This window comes from Xiphophorus couchianus, chromosome 15 (assembly GCF_001444195.1).
Source record: "Xiphophorus couchianus chromosome 15, X_couchianus-1.0, whole genome shotgun sequence".
In the NCBI taxonomy this organism is placed as follows: Eukaryota; Metazoa; Chordata; class Actinopteri; order Cyprinodontiformes; family Poeciliidae; genus Xiphophorus; species Xiphophorus couchianus.
In genome coordinates this window covers 21896444-21914994 of record NC_040242.1, presented here as the reverse complement: position 1 = coordinate 21914994, position 18551 = coordinate 21896444, and the positions used below count along the sequence as shown (strand labels likewise).

At 41.6% G+C, this 18551-nt stretch overlaps 1 protein-coding gene across 3 annotated transcripts; it reads right to left on the bottom strand.

Moving 5' to 3' along the window:
- Positions 1-1858: 1858 nt before the first annotated feature.
- On the bottom strand, positions 1859-12658 carry LOC114158126 (probable ribonuclease ZC3H12D). Of its 3 annotated transcripts, XM_028039394.1 has the most exons (7): positions 12467-12658; positions 11888-12008; positions 10994-11382; positions 7252-7391; positions 4637-4871; positions 4433-4539; positions 1859-3221 (listed from the first exon to the last, which is right to left on the bottom strand). In XM_028039394.1, exons 3-7 carry the CDS (start codon positions 11284-11286, stop codon positions 2383-2385), a joined length of 1614 nt encoding a protein of 537 aa, XP_027895195.1. In that variant the 5' UTR covers positions 11287-11382; positions 11888-12008; positions 12467-12658; the 3' UTR covers positions 1859-2382. The 3 variants fall into 3 exon arrangements, with proteins under 3 accessions (XP_027895195.1, XP_027895196.1, XP_027895193.1); XM_028039395.1 differs by lacking the exon at positions 11888-12008 and having other exon boundaries at positions 10994-11444; XM_028039392.1 differs by lacking the exon at positions 11888-12008.
- Between the last annotated feature and the right edge of the window lie 5893 nt (positions 12659-18551).

Below are 18551 nucleotides of genomic sequence, written 5' to 3'. Positions count from 1 at the left end.
CATTTTAACGCACAATCAATAACTGTTCATTTCAGTTATTTAAAAAATACTGTGTATATCAAATATAGCTTAAAAGAAACATTACTTTGTAATTTAGGATTAAAATTGGGCCTCCGTCTCATGGGGGGCCTGAACTGTGAGGCAGAAGTTTGGAAACTGCAATATGGTCCTGGTCATTCTGACAACAACGCCACACAAAAAACACTCAAATATTTCCCAAACAAAGAGCAGGACATTCAGTCTGTTGCAGTAATGTGGTTTTAGGTTGTGGTTTTTGCGATTATTAGGAGAAAACTATAACTATATCGCTGCACTTGACTTTACTGTATTTCTGGCTCGCTGTTACTGTCTCTTACTCTGCAGTTGTGGAGTCACAATGTCTGGGATCATGAGCGCCCCCTGCCATGAGGCAAGAGAACTGCCTGCCTCACCTTGAATCTGTTCTCTGCTGTTTCTGATCGCTGCTCAGCACACGAAACACGTTACAGTTGGTGACAAAAACACTGTACATTATATACATAAGCTACATTTAGTAAAATCTGTTCATACATTAAATGTTTTTTAGACATTTTATTGGTGCCGTACAGACAGGAGGAACATCCTCCTCATTGAATGGCAGCCAGTGAAGTTAGAGGTTGATCAATCCCAGGTGAGGCTCATCCCGCTGCTGCCTCACCAGCTGCGCTTCCGAGGATTTGAATGGGAAAATTCAACGATTTTGAAGAAAAAATACCATAATCAGAATTGGTTAAGCTAAATGAAAAATAGGAGCTTTATAGTACAAACTACAGGGTGAAAATAGCGATATAAATTATTTTATCATGATCGCACGTCACTGGTGCAAACTATTACTGACTTCAATCATAATGCAAAGCAGCATCAGTACTGTACCTCTCAATATTGTAGCCCATGCATGAACATGATCAACTCCCGTTAGCCATAGCCTTCATTAGGCCTGCACTACAAGCATAATACCTTCTGAATATGAAATGATCACGTTTATACAATATAATTATTACGTTCGTACAATATGAATATTACATTTATGCAATACATTATCATGTTTGTATAATATAATTATAACGCGATAGCACTCAGTTTTGTAAAAACAACACACTTCCGCAGAAAATAACTCGATTTTCAATCAGGTTTTTTTTTGCACCAAAGAGTTTTCACCTTGGCTCTTTAAATGTGTATATATTAGAAATTTTAAATTGAAATTTGTGACTGTATCCAAAACAGACCACGGAGTATTTGCTTATTGTGAGGGAACTCACCAATTAAGAGGAAATGCAAAAGACATTTTCTCCCATCTCCCCTAGGGGGCTCCGTAGCATGGCTGTGCTAGATCCAACGGTGTTTTCTTTCTTTCTTTTTTAAAACAAAATAATTTATTAATAAATTTATTCAGGGGTCAGATTTAGGACTAAGGTGTGAATTAAGTTTTGGTTGGGTTTAGGCATGTAATAGGTAGGGTTAGGCTGTAGAAATGAATGGAAGTAAATGGAAAGTTCCCGCAAAGATAGCTGCGCAAACACGCGTGCGGACGTATGTAAGTATGTTGAAAATAAAATAACACATTTTCAGTCTGACACAAAAGCGTCAAAGAAGCAAGAAGTTGCCGTTATTAAGCTGTAGCTGGTCTGGCATCCTGTGCTGCTGGGCCGTGGATCTCTGCAGCCCGTGGTACTTTATGGCAGCTGTCACCGGAAGTGCCGCGATAGCTGCAGGCTGCAGGTGCCACGAGTTAAGCCTGCTGTCTCTCCCTTTTAAAGGGCTATGCCGCTACGGCCACCAGGAGGCGCCACTCTTCGTCATAAAGTAATTGGCACACTCAACACATAAACCAAACCCCGACTTCTTAACAAAGTTTTTATTCAAAATGTGCAACAAAACCACAATGTTTCACAGTTAATATCGGGACAGTCTTTACAAAAGTACAGTCTTTAGTGTTCCTCATTTTGAGGCAACATGAAAAAACAACACATGTTGCTTTAATAAACATTTGTCAGCGCTACAATAAGTAGCTGGAATGGAGCTAAGTGCATTGCACTTCTGTAATAGGATAAAGGAATAGCTGACATTTTAGTTTTATCAGACCAACTTCCTTCTTAATGCTTAAAATAATGCGTGTGACACATTTCATAACAAATAAAATTTCTCTTGAGGAAATGTTCACCTGCGACAGACTGGTGACCTGTCCAGGGTGACCCCGCCTCTCGCCCGGAACCTTAGCTGGAGATGGACACCAGCACCTCCTGACCCCACTAACGGACAAGGGTGTTGGAAAATGGATGGAAATGTTCACTTTGGTTTCACTATTTCCAGAATGAGAACTCCAGTGTGGGCTCAGTTTGAAGGCACCAATAGAGGTTTGGCAGCCTAGAAGGACATGTTGCTGGTCCTGTAGCTCTGGATGAGTCCGATCAGTTCCAGCGTGTCTGAGACGTGGGGGTTGGCGTTCAGGACCTGCTCCACCATGCTCTGAGGGAAGAGCGTGCTCAGCTGACTCCGCAGGCCGTTCCTCTGCTCACTGGACACGCTTCTGCTCTGGCTAATGGGGGCGCTGGGCTGCTGCACCCAGGGGTCTCTGGACAGGCTGTGGCTATGCTGGTACTGCATGTCTGCCCCGCTGTGTGCAGGCACAGCGGGGCAGGAGCTCCACGCCGGCTGGCGCTGCTGCTGCTGCTGCTGCTGGTGGTGGTGGTGATGGTTGGCCGGGTTCTGGTGGCCACACCTGCACTGGCTGTACATGTGACTCTCACAGGGCATAGAGCCATTCTGTGGAGGGTAGTAACTGTGTCCATTGGGTGAAAGCCTCAGGCTGTTCCTGGCGTACGAGCCGGACATTTGGTAGCTGCCTCTGCCACTGCTGTAGCTGGTCAGAGGGGGCTCCAGGCTGTAGGGCAGGTCCTGGATGCTGAGCCTGGACATGGAGCTACCCATGGAGCTGAAGGCCTCGTCTGCATCGGAGCTGGAGTACTGGTAAAAAAGAGGACTTTTGTTTAGCTGGCTTCTCAGGTTGCTGCTCTCCCTGTAACAGATGGCGGGGTCGCTGTGAGTCAGGTCGTCTCTGCTTCCGTAGGGAGGGGTGGGTGGAGTGTATCTGTGTTCAGGTTGATGTGCCAGAGCCCTCAGTTCATCTGCTACAGCCAGCTGTGACTGGTTCACCCTCTCTGGATGGTAGAACTTGCACTTTATCCCATAAGTACATTTCTTTCCTGGAAAACCAAACAAACAGGGAAATCTGTTTATTTTGAGCTCCACAGAGAAAATACACAGCGTGCCGCCATCGCTACTGTCTCTGATAAACAAAAAAGAAATCTCAAACTTGTCCTCATCCTTCAGTTCCAGGGTTCTATTACTCAGAATTTGAAACTTGAATTTTCAGACACATTAAGCCAAAGTTAGTTGTTTTCCAGTCAGAAGTTCAAACGTCAGTGAACAGGAAAACAACTCCTAGCGTTACAAGCTAATAATGCATTTTGGATTTTCAAGCACAACAGCACCATGTTCACTGAAGGACTAAATAAATGAATTCCTGACCATCAGCCATATTGGATTTTGAGTTCAGGGTTCGTAGGAAACCCCTATTTTTCCCACTTGGAATTCCAACCTCTGAAGGCGCTATAGACCTTTCTGTTAACTGGTGTATAAAAATTTCAACTTTAAAATAACAAGAGGACATTCTCTGTTAGATTACTAAGTAAATTTTTCTTTTCTGTTTTGTTTTTATGTTCATTGCACAAATCAAAAAGGCTCATGTTTTCTAACGGTTCTGTTTCAAATTGTCCAGATGGTGTACTTAAAAATATGTTTCTCAAATGAGGTGTTTGCTAAAAAGCTAGAAAAGGTTTTCTATTTACTATGAAGACCCTCCAGGTTTAGTCTCAATATTTTCTATTTTCAGTTTAGATGAACACATCTCCACAACCTTAATATTTGACAGTATGATCTGTTAGGCAGAGAAAAAAGTATTAGCTTTTATTTGCCCACTTGTTAGAACTTATGTCTAGGTAGAATAAACTCCCTCTGCATGTTTACAGATGCAGGGATGCAGTTAGCTGCTAGCTTGCAGGCGGTTGTCTGTCTCTGCAGGTCTAACTTGTGGTACAAGCTAAATGAAAGTTGATGCTTTAACTGGCTCTTTGGTTTTTGTCCCGTTTGCTGTGAAAGGTTATGATGAAGTCTGAGTGGAAACATGTGAGGGCGTTTTGTCTCCATGCATCCCTGGAGAGTGAACATTTTTGCTCATTAGAAATGTTCCATCCAACATTGGTGAAACTAACAACTTTCTACATGAATGATTAACTTCTAAGATGTTGATCACACGTATCATCTATTTTTGCTGCTTGCTACAGTATTGGTTTCTATTTTGCTCCTGACCCATGGGGCAGAATGAGTGATTATTAATAAAGTGATGGGAACTTACCATATGGACAGTGCTGCTGCTTGTTGTCCTGTGTCCATGGCTTCTTCCTGAGGAAGTCATCAATGGTGGGACCGTTTCTACCCAGGGGATCATCCGGAGGCATGAACCTGCACAGCACCACACGGATAAAATAAGGTCAGTGGCTGCTGGGGAAGAAGAACCCGAACCCAAGGCAGGCAGTTGGGACAACTGAGGAAGCCTTACTTGTCGTTGGCAAATGTGTACATTAGGAGTCTCTCCTCAATAAACTTTTTCCACTGGGGATTCTCCGTCTGCAGGTCACGGTAGTTGTCGTTGGACACAATGATTCCGTCATATTCAACTGCCAGCTTGATGATGTAGCGGTCATCATAACACACCACCCTCTTGCCGTTGACACAGCGGGACGGTGTGTACACCAGGATCTTTCTCCGCTCCAGTTCATGGAGAATATGTTGATCTATGGGACACAAGACAATGCAATTTAGTACAACGATGGAGCTGTTTGCAAATCTGCTCTTTGGTAAAGAACCTCTTTATATTTAAGTACCAAAGCAGTTACTATAACCATAACCCGGTTGATGATCAGACCAGGTTTGGATGAGGACTCTGGCTGCTCTTTCTGCTCCAGATGTTTTAGACTTAAACCCTTCGTAGTGTTTGAACGATGTTTTATGCCATCTCAGCAGCTGAGATGTATTTGAAAGAATTTTCTTGCCTTTCTTATCTTGACCATTACAAAAGGCCCTTCTAAGTCAGTTATTCCAACTTTTTTAAAAGTAGATTTTAAAAATCCTAATGGTAGAGAACGACAATTGCAATGGAGTGAAGACAGGCTTATCATGTATTCACACAGGAAGATAGACATCAACATTTTCCACGAATCGACAAGATCACTTTGAGGTTTCTACAGAATTTGTTCTGGCATGAAACAGAGGCTACACTGAAAACATTAGCAACCAGCTAATTATTTCTGGAGCTGCCTGTGTAAATGGTTAAAGTTTGATATTTTGGCCTTCCCACAATATTTGGTAATATTGCTGTTTCTTCATGTTGCAGCTGTCATATTTGGTTGCTAGATTTGAGCTAGTGTTCACATGTTTAAGCACCTGCTGTACATTAGATTCTCTGAAGCAGGAGGCCTAAACCTGGCTGTTCACACGGCCCTTCACTGCTTGTTTAGACAGCGACTGTCAGAGCAGAAAATATCAAAGGTGTAGAGTTACCTCCTGCACTGCTTCTTTGTAAGCTCCTGATGAGCACTTTCCTGGAACAAGTTTAGGTTTGTAGGGATGATCCAACACAAACAACATACTGAATATCATTTAGGTGCAGCCACTTCCTCGTTCTGCATGGAGTTTTTATCCTGCTTCACTTCAGTCACTAAAGTTCAGTGGAAGTCGCTGAGGGCGCTTTGACCGGCTGCAGCTGCCAAACGGGATGAATGCAACACAAAGGATGGCAGGATGGGAATTTACCCGCACTAATCAGTTATATGCCTCAGTGGCATATTGCATGCCTTGACAGTTCCAAAGATTGTACAACTTACTTCCTTGATTTGTCTAACTTCAATTTCTTGCTAAAGTTGCCGCTGCCTCAACATGCTAAATGAGCAAAAAGACTTCGACTGTTCTATTATGCAAATGAATCACCTTGCTCTGCCTCCTTTCCAGTAAGCTCCATCGATTGCTTTGATGTGGCAGTTCACCATGAAAGTGCACTGGTTTCCACTCGTGTCGAACAATAATACCAAAAAAAGAAAACTGTACAAAACAAGTTGTTTTTGTAATTTCACAAGTTTTGAGTTTCGAATCATGTGCGTCAGAGTTTCAGGTTGATGTCTTGAGACCTTTAGCTTGGCTCTCATCTAGAGGTTCAGACATCTGCATACATGAGTAAATCCCCATCAGGACGGTAAGTGCCCCTTTAGATGGGTAAGAAGTTTGCAACATCTTCCCTGAGTCCGAAAACATGACTGTCAGGTTAACTGGTTTCTCTAAATTGACCTTAGATGTGATTGTGTGTGTCCTGTGTTTCCCTATGATGGACTGGTGACCTGTCCAGTGTGTACCCCGCCTCTTGCCCAATGACAACTAAAGATGAGCACCTGTGGCCCTGTGAGAACCAACGGGTACAGACAATGGACATGTCGATGTTTACAGGCAGAAAGGACTAGGAGTTAAAAAGTACATTTTTCTCATTAGATAATTAAGTATCATTAATACTTTTGATAAATCTTATCAGAAGTATTTATAGAAGTCCATCCATACTTTCATCCATTCATTGTCTTCCACTTATCTGAAGATGACTGGAAGATCTATTGTCCCCTCACTCATAAATCAAGTCACCAAGGTTCTTGAATTGTTCTACTCTAGATAGGTAGAAATCTCCCTTTTGACTGTAGCATCAGATGTTGGTTCTAAGTGTAATTTGTCTTTTCAAAAAGGAAAACAACAAGTCTCTGAGATCCACGCAACAGTCGAAAAAAAAAAAAAAACCCTGCCTGACTGAGGTCTGAGGTCTGCGTGCAAACTAAAAGGTCACTCTGTAGTCAAGCATCGGTCACTCAGCTTGATTCAGACAACCAGGGGACGTCAACAAGGGCCACTAATGCAACCCACTGGTTCTTATGAAGAACTTTACTGCAGATGTGTGCTATGAGGCGCATCTGCAGCACAGTAACCACTGCCCTAAACCTGCCGAGTTCACACAAGTCAAAGTGTTTCATCCTGCACAGCAGAGCCACGATACTAAACCCTCCAGTCACCTGGCAGGGATTTCTAAAATGGACAGTGGCATTTCCCTCTCAGTGTGACTGCAGCGCATTCAGGTGGTCTTACCTGTGATGGGCGCCTCAGGCCGCGGTTGCTCCTTCCTCCACAGGGGCACAAACACGGTGATGTGACGCAGCCCTTTGTCCCAAAACCAGTTCACCGCCAGCTGGAGGCCTTGGCACGAAAACACCTTCTTGTCACCATGGCTACGGAGACAAAAGCCAGTGTCAACAAAAAGAAATCTACTTCTGCTTTTGCATTTCCTTATACGTTAGTCACACACGCACACACACCCACACACCTCCTCTCCCACTCTCAGGAAGCTGATGGTGTTGTAAGACATGTGCTTCAGAGTTCTGTCCACTCTCATGACTGGGTCACCAGATGCAGAACTGAAACTTTTCATATGTTCTTTCTCTAACTGAGTGCTGCTGACCTATGAGAACTAAAACTGTTGGCTGATTCAACGGTGGTGCCTTTTACAACTGACAACATGCCTGTGTTTTTAAAGACATTTACTTCCCCATACTAGTATAATTGTGAATAAAACATTTCGTAACAATCATCATGTCAGATACAAACTCATAATAAATGGATGGAATTTGTCTTGTCTTGATTTAAAGTTCTTGACATTTGGGAAAACAAATTCTGAAGGGTATTTTTAAAGGGAAAATAAATAATTCACATTGATTGATGTTGTAGTTTTATTATATATTATTGCTACCTGATAATATTTACCCAGAACAGCAACACATATGCACTTTATTTAGTCATAGTGAAAATCCTAAAATCGTTGCAAAGGTTTGCAACAACACAGGGGGAGTCGTTCAGTTTTTAACAGTTTAACACCTTGACTCTTGAACCTCAGTGACAGAAGCGTTACCAAGCGCCGACTACTGAGCAGGTAAACTAGATCATTTTGTGTCTGCAAACGTGCTCATGGGTATCTGTTCACATGTGTGTGCGAGTGGGAGTTTCCCTTTTTTCCATAAGCAGGAAGTGGTGAGCCGCTTTCCATACAACAGGTAAAAAGATAATGACTGACACAAGCTACTTGTGGCTCATCCAGATGAGTTACCTGATAGTCTGTTTCTTTAAACCACTTTGGCTTCTAGCACTTTATTAAAAATCCTGATAGTTTCTTAACTCTGCTTCCTGTCGGTATTAAAATGTCTCATTGCTCTTCCCTCCTTCGATTCCATCAGAATTGTGTAAGATGAATGTATGATAGAGATCTAGTCATTAGGTTCCATCAGTATCGATCCAAATTCAGTAACTTTATAAAGAACTGGATTTTGGTAGTCAGTGCCACATTTATGACATCTTCTGGCTAAATTACTGCGGCTAAACTAACTTTCTCCTTCGCAATACTTGGAATTTCATTTTAAGCTGCATGATAATTGTTTTGTAGCGTTTTTGGAGGAAGAAGGAACTTAGATTAGCAAAGATGCTAGCTAAAACATAACTTGTTCTGCCTCCTGTCTTTGTGGTTTTTGTTTCAAATTACTTCCTGTACTATTTATACATTTAGTTCTGGTGTGGCATTCTCAGAGTTTTGGGAAATTATTGTTTTAAATGCTACATTGACAAACATGCTATTATTAGCATCTTTTCCTCATTGGTTCCCAGCAGGGAAGCTATAATAATTTGATTAGATACGATTCTAAATATGGAACTTAAAAGCTTTCACGTTAGAAAGCTTTTAACTTGAAAGTTAAAAGATTTTAACTTTCAATCTAGAAAGCTTTCTAGTTGTTGCACTAAAACTTTTAGAAAGCTTTTAGTGCAACAGTTTGAGGTTCTAGCTTCATTACAGTTAGCTCAGGTTTGCCTTTTAATTTTCAATTCTCGTACTGTTAGTTGTTTTAATGACGAGGCTGATTCAACTGCCGTAACTTTAAAAGCATCTTACGGAAATCTAAAACATTTTCATGTATGTATATTTTTTTTAAAAGAGCAAACAATAAAATGTATGTTTTTGAGCATTAGCTCAAGGCATTCTTTTCCAGTGGGAAAACTTTTGCCTACAAACATTCACATCGTTTTAATTACAGATGTGTCTGTGAGGTACGAGTGAGTTGTGCTGATTGCTTCTGCAGATTCGTGGGTGAGCATGACAAAAGTCTGAGAAAGTCAGATGCAAGTTACTACTGAGGGTGGGACTGAGACTGAAAACAAGTTGGCGTTTAACAAGTAAGACTCAACTGCAATTTGAACCGTGTTGCATCATGGGAACTGGAAGATGTGACTTTTCTTTAAGGTTTGAGCCAAAGACCTTTTTTAGTTTCTGATAAGTTACCCGATTCAAAGGAACTCTTCTTGCCATTCGGGTCTTTCTGGGTGACGACTCAGTTATTTGGAATAACTGAAGGAGTATCTAACATCCGTGAGGTGGCATAAACCTCTCTCTGCTTTACCTGGGAAAAACGTCAGAGTAAATAGTTCGGCTTTCTTCCTCTTTGGACTCATTCCATGTCCTTACAGGAACATGTGTTGTAAAAACATCCCTCCTTTATCTTCTAGTTTAAATTCATAACGTTTCCGCCATTCTTCTTACTAAGCCGTCTGTTTTAATTTAGAACTTCCTGATCCATTAATGTGGGTCGTGAAAATATACCAGCCACGCAATCATGTCATTAATTCTCATTGTGTTGCACATTCTGTGATGGTTCTAGCATGAATGTGCGACTCCCTCCTTCTTGGCTCCATGTACAATACTGTGTTCACACAAATAGGAGGAGACCACAACAAATTTTGACATTTTTCTGAGAAAGAGAAGGATTAGTAGAAAATTGCATCTTTCATTCTAAAATGATTGTAGTGTCAAAAACAATAATTCTTTTTTTGTGTGTGTGTGATTTCACAGAATCTGTTTTGAGTCTAGAATTATTTACTAGAACAGGAGCTGATCAGATTTAAAGATGAGATTTAAAGCTGAGTAACTTGTAGTGTTCATCCACACGTTTCTATTTACAGAGCATTAACTGCGTAACAACATTGTTGTTCTCAGAATAATGGAAAATCTAAAACCCGAACAAACATTTCAGGTGAACAGCGAGCAGAAACCAACAACATGTCAAGCTGCTTCTCAAGCACAACCCAGAGTGACACATCATCTGCAAAGAGGAAGTGTTCTCCGATCACAAGCCTGAACTAAAACCACACCAAGTAACGTTAAGGATGACCAAAAAAGATCCACCGAAATGTTCAAACTAATGTTTCTGAGTGATAATGTAGGATAATGTCTACTGACACTAGTAGACACAAACTGCTGCTCTGCATATGCGCATCGCCAGGCAAGAAACAATTTTTCCAGGAAGTAAAGGAAGAAAAACATGCTTTCCGGTGCTGATAAACCTTTGCTTGGCTTGAGAATAAGACGGGACTATTTATGTGAGAATAAGTGAGTTCTGGGAATGATCCTGCTTTCTGTTCTGGTAGAATCGCTTTAATGTTCAGAGCACATTAACTGCAGTCTGGTCAACACGATTTATCTTAGAGATTATATGCTTAATCAGTACTTCATCATCATCAGCTATGTGACGCAACCCTGTAGATTAGGTAATACAGCACTAAATAGGCAATAAAGCACCAGCATTTTCTACAGTAAATACCTAGAACCTCTTTAGTTTCACAGAGAACCTCTCTGTATCAATGTTGCAGAGAAAACAAATAGTTTTAAGCTATAAAGTTAAACTTTCTCAGCAAAGTGGGTTTAAATAGCCCAACTGCTGCTGTGTCTTCCTCCACACACTCAGTGAAACTCAAGATAAGTGTTTCTAGTGACAGATAAGTGTTGCTGACTCACCTCATGGCCACGTTGCTGCCGTCTATAACCACGGGTCTGAAGCCTGTGTTCGACTCTCTGTCAGGGCCGGTCCTGGCCTTGCTGGGGCCGGGGCTGGGGCTGCAGCCTCTGGGCACCAGCTTGGGACTGTTGGGTACGCTGGTGCTGCGAGTGTGGCAGGTCTTGATGAGCTCCTCCAGGATGTCGTTGGTCTGGGCGTCGTGGTGCAGGCTCTCCAGCACCCTGAGGATGTCGGTGTGAGCGTATCCCAACTTGAGAAAGCGTTCCACTTTGGCGTGCTGCTGGCGGTCCATCGCTCCTAGCTGCTGTCTTTCTCAGGTCTGTCTGTCTTTGGGAATCCCTCGTCTCACCTCCTTATTCTGGCCGACGCCGGTCTCCAAGGCAACAGCCTGTGTTTTGGAACAGTTGACAGGTGTCAAAGATTGTGGGTGCAGACAGAGGAGCTCTGTCACTGAAAACACAGGAAGCACATCTGTGGTTTCTACGGGGTTTTCAGACAATCAGATTGTGGTCGCATGCGCGGAGATAGAATCTGCTCTGGTTGCCGCAGCCTCATGACTCTGAACGCAAGCGCCAAAACCGGCTGACGTCATGCTGAGCGAAGAAAGCCCCTCGCGGCCGGAGAAAGGAAGCAAAGGGGTCCGCTGTGAACTCTGGTCTAATTTTACCTCCTGACTCACTGAAAACAGCCACCAAAAACATGAATGAATGGAAACAGCGTGAATGGACGGCGAGGCTTTCAAGCCCCCAGTGTTGTTATCACGCCCCGGGAACTCCCTAAGGCTCCCACCCAGAGCGGCAGCACACTGCTGGGTGACTCAGCCCGCAGCCTTCAGCTTTCCTGCCCCTGAGACGGCACGGCCTCACCTGAAAACACAAACCCGTATGTCATACCTGAAGTCGGACCTGAAGGGTGAGCCTTTAAGAGAAACAGCCAGAGAACAGCAGATGACAGTCATTCTTTGGAGCTTTCAATCATTGTCCAGCCTCGTTGATAAACAAGGTAGCCTGACGTCTAAAGAATGAGGAAAAAGCTCCAATCAGACATTACAGACGGCTGTCTAAAAAGACCAGTTTTCTGTTTTTATCTGCCATTTCCTTCTCTGTGCTTGCACACTGTTGCTACAAAGTGCACCTAACCACATCCTTTGCCTTCGCTTCACACTCTGTCTGTTTAACTCCTGTTTGTCTCACTCTACCAACGGTGTGTGTGTGTGTGTGTGTGTGTGTGTGTGTGTGTGTGTGTGTGTGTGTGTGTGTGTGTGTGTGTGTGTGTGTGTGTGCCCTTTGTGAGGCAGCTTTCAGCTCGGACCACAGTCTGACCCCTAACACTTTACCTCCCTCTCTGTGTTTGTCTGAGACGTGACATGACACGCTCTAACCAGTCGAGATTCCTCACAGAAACAGCAGAGCAATGTCTCCACCAGAGCAGCGCTGTCACCCAGCCGAAGCCGGATCTGTTAGTGGACTTACCCGCTCCAGGTGGATCCCTCCTGTGTCCCGGCTGCCGTGTGTGTGTGAGCTGCTCCTGCCTGCCAGCCGTTCTGACAAACGCTGCCGGTGTGTGTGAAGCTGCCCTTATTGCTCACAGGAGGAAGAGAAAAAAATTGCCTCTACTTCCTGATCTGGGATCAGTTCCTGACAAGCCTAAGGGATTTTATGTGAACGAACACTTCCTTGTGTGGTGTAATAAATGCTGGATAAATGTGTGCAGCTCCTGGAAGCGTACCAGGGTTATTCCTTGACAGGAGATTAAAAAAAATCATCTTGGCGTCTTATTTCAGTTTTTTTAATGTCTCTACCTTCATATCTGTGAGCGGATTAGAGAGAAACAATATGGTATCTTCAGCTTACTGTAACTGATTTGGTAGACAAAGTGTGGCAATCAGTTCAATTCAAATTCATTCATTCATTCAAATTTGTCCCGTTCACAACGAAATTCATGAGAGCTAACAGAGAAATTCATGACCAAAGCAAATTCATGAAGTGCCACTGGCTCCTCTTTACCAACGCCGGCTATTTTATTTTATTTTATTGCCACACTTGAATGTTTCAGATCATCTGATTGATTTTAGCATCCAACCAAGATAATCGGATTCAAAGCAAAAAGCGGTTTTCAAACAATGACATACAAATCTACCCAAACCAAGCCAGGCCCAATGAGAAACATGAATGGCACAGACACAGACACAGAGTCAAAACTTCAGCGAAACAGAACCTGTTCGACAACATGAAGTAGGTGAAAGATCTCCAAAAGCAGCACATCATGCCTCAGTCTCAGTCTGACTAATCTGAAAATGTAGTTGAAAAGTGGACAAAATGTCAAACTCACCTATTGATGTTCCGATGTGGTTGATGAAATGTGCTAACCCGGTCGGACCAAGTAAAATAATCAAATAAAATAAGGCTTTTTGGCTATTTTTAAATCGATATGTGACTGGTCCGCCCTGTTTGGGCAGACCAGGTATAAAACAGTCAATAGTATAATGTACCTCTGAAAACAGATGGGATGATGATGATGATGATGATGATGATGACGATGATGAAGAAGCCTGGGGTTCATTAAGTTGCAGGCAATGTTACTGTAGCACAGAGAAAAACTGGGTCAATATCAATATTTATTTTGGGCTGTTTCTGTGTTTCGTTGTATCATCTGCCTGGCTGTGACCATCGCCGGCGCTATCAGTTCCAATAACTTCACGTTCTCCACAGATGATACACTTGACCTAGTTTTCCTGTTTTTAAATTGTCAGTTTCCTGGACAAAGTCTCTAAAGCAGCTGTTGCTTCAGAGACTAGCTAGAGAATATGCACTCTGATTTCAGAGATTGTAACATTAGCTCAGAGTTTATCTGCTAGTTTTCTCCTAAATGAAGCCACTAACGGAGCGACTGCTGCTACTAATTCTTTGTTAACACAAACCGTGTTTGTTGACAAGTGTTTCTGTACAAGTCTCCTCCATCCTGAGCTTTCTGGGCTTTCTTACCAATGGCCATCATAGGTTGAGTTTCATTGACCATTGAAATGGTCCAGTTGCATTGGAAATTGTCTGTACGTGGATTGAAGTAGATTATAAATTCTGGATATTAACCAGAATAGTTTATCTTGTTAAGTGCCTAGTCAGTGCTATGTAAACAAATAGAATTGAGTCCATTTAAATTCATTCAGAAATCTGTTGAGCTGTGAAAACTTACCACAGAAATGCTAAAAAGTCAAGTGAATTTATTATTTAGTCAGGGCCGGCCTTATATGAGGGTCTTTATCAGAAGTCATGTCAACTCAGGTCACATTTGCTGTGCACAGTACAGACTGTGAACCTTTCTTTAAATAACTATATTTAGACAATAAGTCCCATTGACCAGAGTTTTGGTGAGAAAAGGAAACATGTCAAACATTTGTTCAAGAACTCAACACTGAAGCAGCAACACTATTTTATTAGGCACTGTGGCATTTCAGCTTATAGAAATTACTTATTTATTCATAATCTATTCCATTCATATTTTATCACTTCTGTTACAGGCTATTGCAAAATAACCAAGCAAGCATCGGTAAGTAAAGTTCCAGGATGAAGGCAACAATGTAGGCGAGCCAACAGAAAAAATGTTCCCACAAAGGTTTCAACACAGAGAATATTAAGAAACCGTTTCTTATCTGAAGCAGCTAGCTAGCTTAGCTCAGTAGGAAGCTAACAAAGCTAAAAGCTAGTGTCTTTCTTGGTTAGTAAAATAGCTTCTGCCTTTCTTCTGGTTAACAATTATTTTTTATGTTGTTAAATCTGAATAATATAAGTATATAATACAACATATTACAGTACAGTCACAACATGTATTTTTTGTCTTGGTTTCTATCTTTAGATCACATATAGACTGGCTCCAAACCCAGTCTATAATAACAAACAAAAACAAATATAGATTTTTTGGAGGGTTAAAATGTCTTGTTGTGTAGTGAGATAAAATATAAAAATGACAAGTCATACCCTGTCATTACTTTTGAATGTTTTTTTCTGGTACATTCATAGCCTTCATTGCTTCCTCATCAGTCTGACATTTATGATTTAAAAAGGATTTTTGAAAAGGATTCATAAACGCCCCCCCTCAGCCCAGTTTGTGGCCATGTCCAGTTGAAATATATAAGCAGAATTTTCTTTTGATTTAGATACAGTACTATACACACAATTGTTTTAACACAATAGAAAACCAGCATCACTGAATATATTAATCAATGTTTTTGGAAGACATTATATTTCTACATGCTAGTTTAATTGGTAGGAGGTACACTAATTTAAAATCCACCTGTGCTGTTAATTATGTGTTATTACATTATTATTGAACGTGGCATGTTTAAAATAATATCAGTCATTGAGGCAATTCATTCTGTAAAAAAAAAAACGGTCAACCCTTCACTGAGGAGGAAGGCAACAGATGTATTTACTGGTTTTAATGCATTCGGCCAGTTCAGAGTAAAATGGGTTAGAAACATTGTTGAGATTAAGCAGTGGGCTGGAGAGGGAGGCCAGGCTGTCCTGCCAAGACAAGGAAGAAAACCGAAAACTACAATCTGAATAGATGAAGAAGAAACCTCCACAAAATGTCCTTATGAAAATATTGTTCCTTTGGTAAACAGTTTGTCAGATGATCCAATCACAGAATTGAAGCTCCAGTTTGCTGTGAAGCACAGAGAACAAACTGGAACGGATTGATCTGTTTTATGGATGCATTTGCGTGTATAGAAGGAAAAGCTATAAATGTTTGCTCATTTTAATACTGCAAATTCTTTTAGTATAATTGTGTGACACTAAATGTGAATTATATACGCTTCACTCTCCTTGTTTTTTATTTTACTACATCCGTGCCGTTCCCAACGGCTTCATTGTTTGGTCAATTTCCTTGCTAAAAAAACCCTGAAAACATTTTTTGCCGATCAGGAAGAGGAAAAGAAAACTTCCAGTTATAGGCCTCAAAAGAACAGCAGCTCTATGTTGGATTTTTGGAGATAAGTTGCTGGTTGTGTTATGATTACCATGAACCCGACCCTGACTGCAGCTTCCCAGAGGAATCAGCTTCACTATCAGACATGTTGCAAAAGCACAAGAGATTCATTCTGCACAAAGTAGCATATCATATTTTTTAATTTGTATTTTTTTTTCAACAAGGTTTTTTCCCCAAGTTTTTTCCAGGTACTCTCTAACGATAGTCAGACTTTATTTGAGCCGGCCAGACTGTTTGCCTGAGCAGGCTCAGGGCTAAATATAGACTGACACTGCATTTCAAGCAAGCTGAGCAATTCCAGGAAAGAGATAAGAGTTGACTTTCATTTAACACTTTAAAGTCACAGTGTAAACACAGTGTAAACATACAACTAAAGTTGTATGTTTAAATCAGTGAGTTTTTTTTTTTTAGATTACTGGGAATGCATCTATTCAGAGATAAACTAACAGCACAGACTTGTTGGAATGGGATGGTTTACCTGAACTGCTTCTATTCCCAGGAACTACAGCCTTCAAAAATCTCAGCGCGCTCTATTGTTGTTCCTCAGTATCAGTGTGACACACGGAGCTATTTCTGGCCTGCACACCTACTCACAGCTTAGCATGTGTACATAAAAAGTCACATAATTAGAGAATCTGCTGGCGTTCGAATGCCAGAGTGACGACATCGCAATAAATCTGATATTAAGAAACATGACCGGTCATGCTTTCTCACAGTGACACAGCATTTTGATGCTCCCAAGCAGAAAGCTGGGTAATAATGAAGTGACTAATAAGGCAGGCCTGTGTTGGATGGAGAAAATCAACCAGTAGGACGATCATTTTATTTTGTTAGATAGATTCATGTTTAGTCTTTATGACGGTGAAAGAGCTGAAGATGGAGGCTGTCTGATGTAAAGAGGACGGCTGGAGTGAACCTCCTGACTGGGATGTTTTTATTCATCTTCTCCATGTTTGTTTTTAAGGCAAACTGCTCAAACCAGGAAGTTAAGGGAATTTCCAATGAAAAAGACAAAGGTGTGGTGTGCATCATGGCACACAGAAAAACAGCACAGCGCTGGAGTAAAACTGACTGTGTTGACACTCTGGTCTTCTTATATGACGACTTTACTTGTTATGGATTCTTAGGTGCACAGATTATGCTGCATCAAGGGGCTTTGGATCATTTGAACTTATCTACTTTCTGTCAGGTTGACTTGATAAAACCTGAAGTTACTCTTGAATGTCAGAGTGGATGCTTCACTGCTCTGCTTGCATCAACAAGACATTTGGCTTGCTGACAGGAAAACTGGAAAATGACTGAAGGCCTTTTAGGAGGATAAAAATAGGGATCAAAGTCCTTAATTTATTCCTGATGAAGAACTTTAGTAATATTGGCAATAACTGTAGCTTAAACTGTAGCTGTGTTAAGGCAGGGAGTGATCACTGGACTTCAGGTGTGTCAGTACCAAACACAGCGTGGTTGTGCAGAGGAGGCTGTCCGGGTCGGGAACGTCAGGGACTTTGTTTTGCATAGATGACCTGGTTGTTTTGGCCCTTTAGGGCCTTTTCACACCTGGCAGTCCGGTTGGATTGGGGACCAAAATTGCAATATTTGTTACATTTTCAGCTGCTGCAGTTCGGTTTCACACTGAACTGTGTCTGAAACAACTGAATTGTCAAACTAATTAAAAAATGTGTGGTGGCGCTGCACCAAGACCTTCTGAAGGAAACGACATGAAAACCTCAGAAGAAGACATTAACTTTCTTCTTCACAAAATGTAAAGGAAAACAGAGTCGCATGAGATTTTTGCAGTTGTAGGATTTTACTTTGGTCTGAATGATAATCAATAATAGTTAATAATAAAAATAATAATTAACTTTTGTCTGAATGAGCCAATTCTTCCACCATGGACCTTACCAGGCTCCGCCCACAACCTACCCACGTGACCGTAAGTCTCACAAGCAAAGCCTCGTGGCGCCTTGTTTCTATGTAAACATGACTCCATTAGTTGATCATTTCTACCGGATTTTCACAATATATCAGCTACTACATGGACAGAGGAACTAACCAGTTCATGTCATCATCTGGGAGGAGGTTACTGGTTTCTCAGTCACAAGCTGGTTGCAAACCTGAGGCCAGCAGGTGTCAGTCAGTTATGGTAGATCTGAAATTTGGTTTGATGACGTCAATATGAGAAGCTACAGTGGTTAGCGCGACCCATATTTGGAGGCCTTGAGTCCTCGATGCGGCCGTCGCGGGTTCGACTCCCGGACCCGATGATATTTAGTCCACTGTCATATAAGGGACACTAGAGCCCACAAAAGACCCCTGGAGGGGTAAAAAAAAAGGAGGAACCAAAGAGCTCTGTAAAGGTAAAGGCAAATCTTCTGAAGTTGGGATATAATTAATTTAATTTCACATAATTACCGCGGTAGAAGCCATTTGTTTGTTAAAATTTTATGAAATATATTTGTTATATTTGATGTTTGTTGTGAATGACGTAAACTCACAAACGAACGAGGTAATTAGTCCAACGTTTAGAAACTACAGCGGCTGTAATGAGCCACAGCAAAGGGAAACAAAGGTAAA

Coding starts and splice junctions, on each gene's coding strand:
- LOC114158126 (XM_028039394.1), bottom strand. CDS start 11,286: ATGGACCGCCAGCAGCACGCCAAAGTGGAACGCTTTCTCAAGTTGGGA. Junction 7,392..10,993: donor GGCAGCAACGTGGCCATGAG/GTGAGTCAGCAA, acceptor TTGTCTCCGTAG/CCATGGTGACAAGAAGGTGT. Junction 3,222..4,432: donor GCAGCAGCACTGTCCATATG/GTAAGTTCCCAT, acceptor TTGGTTTTCCAG/GAAAGAAATGTACTTATGGG.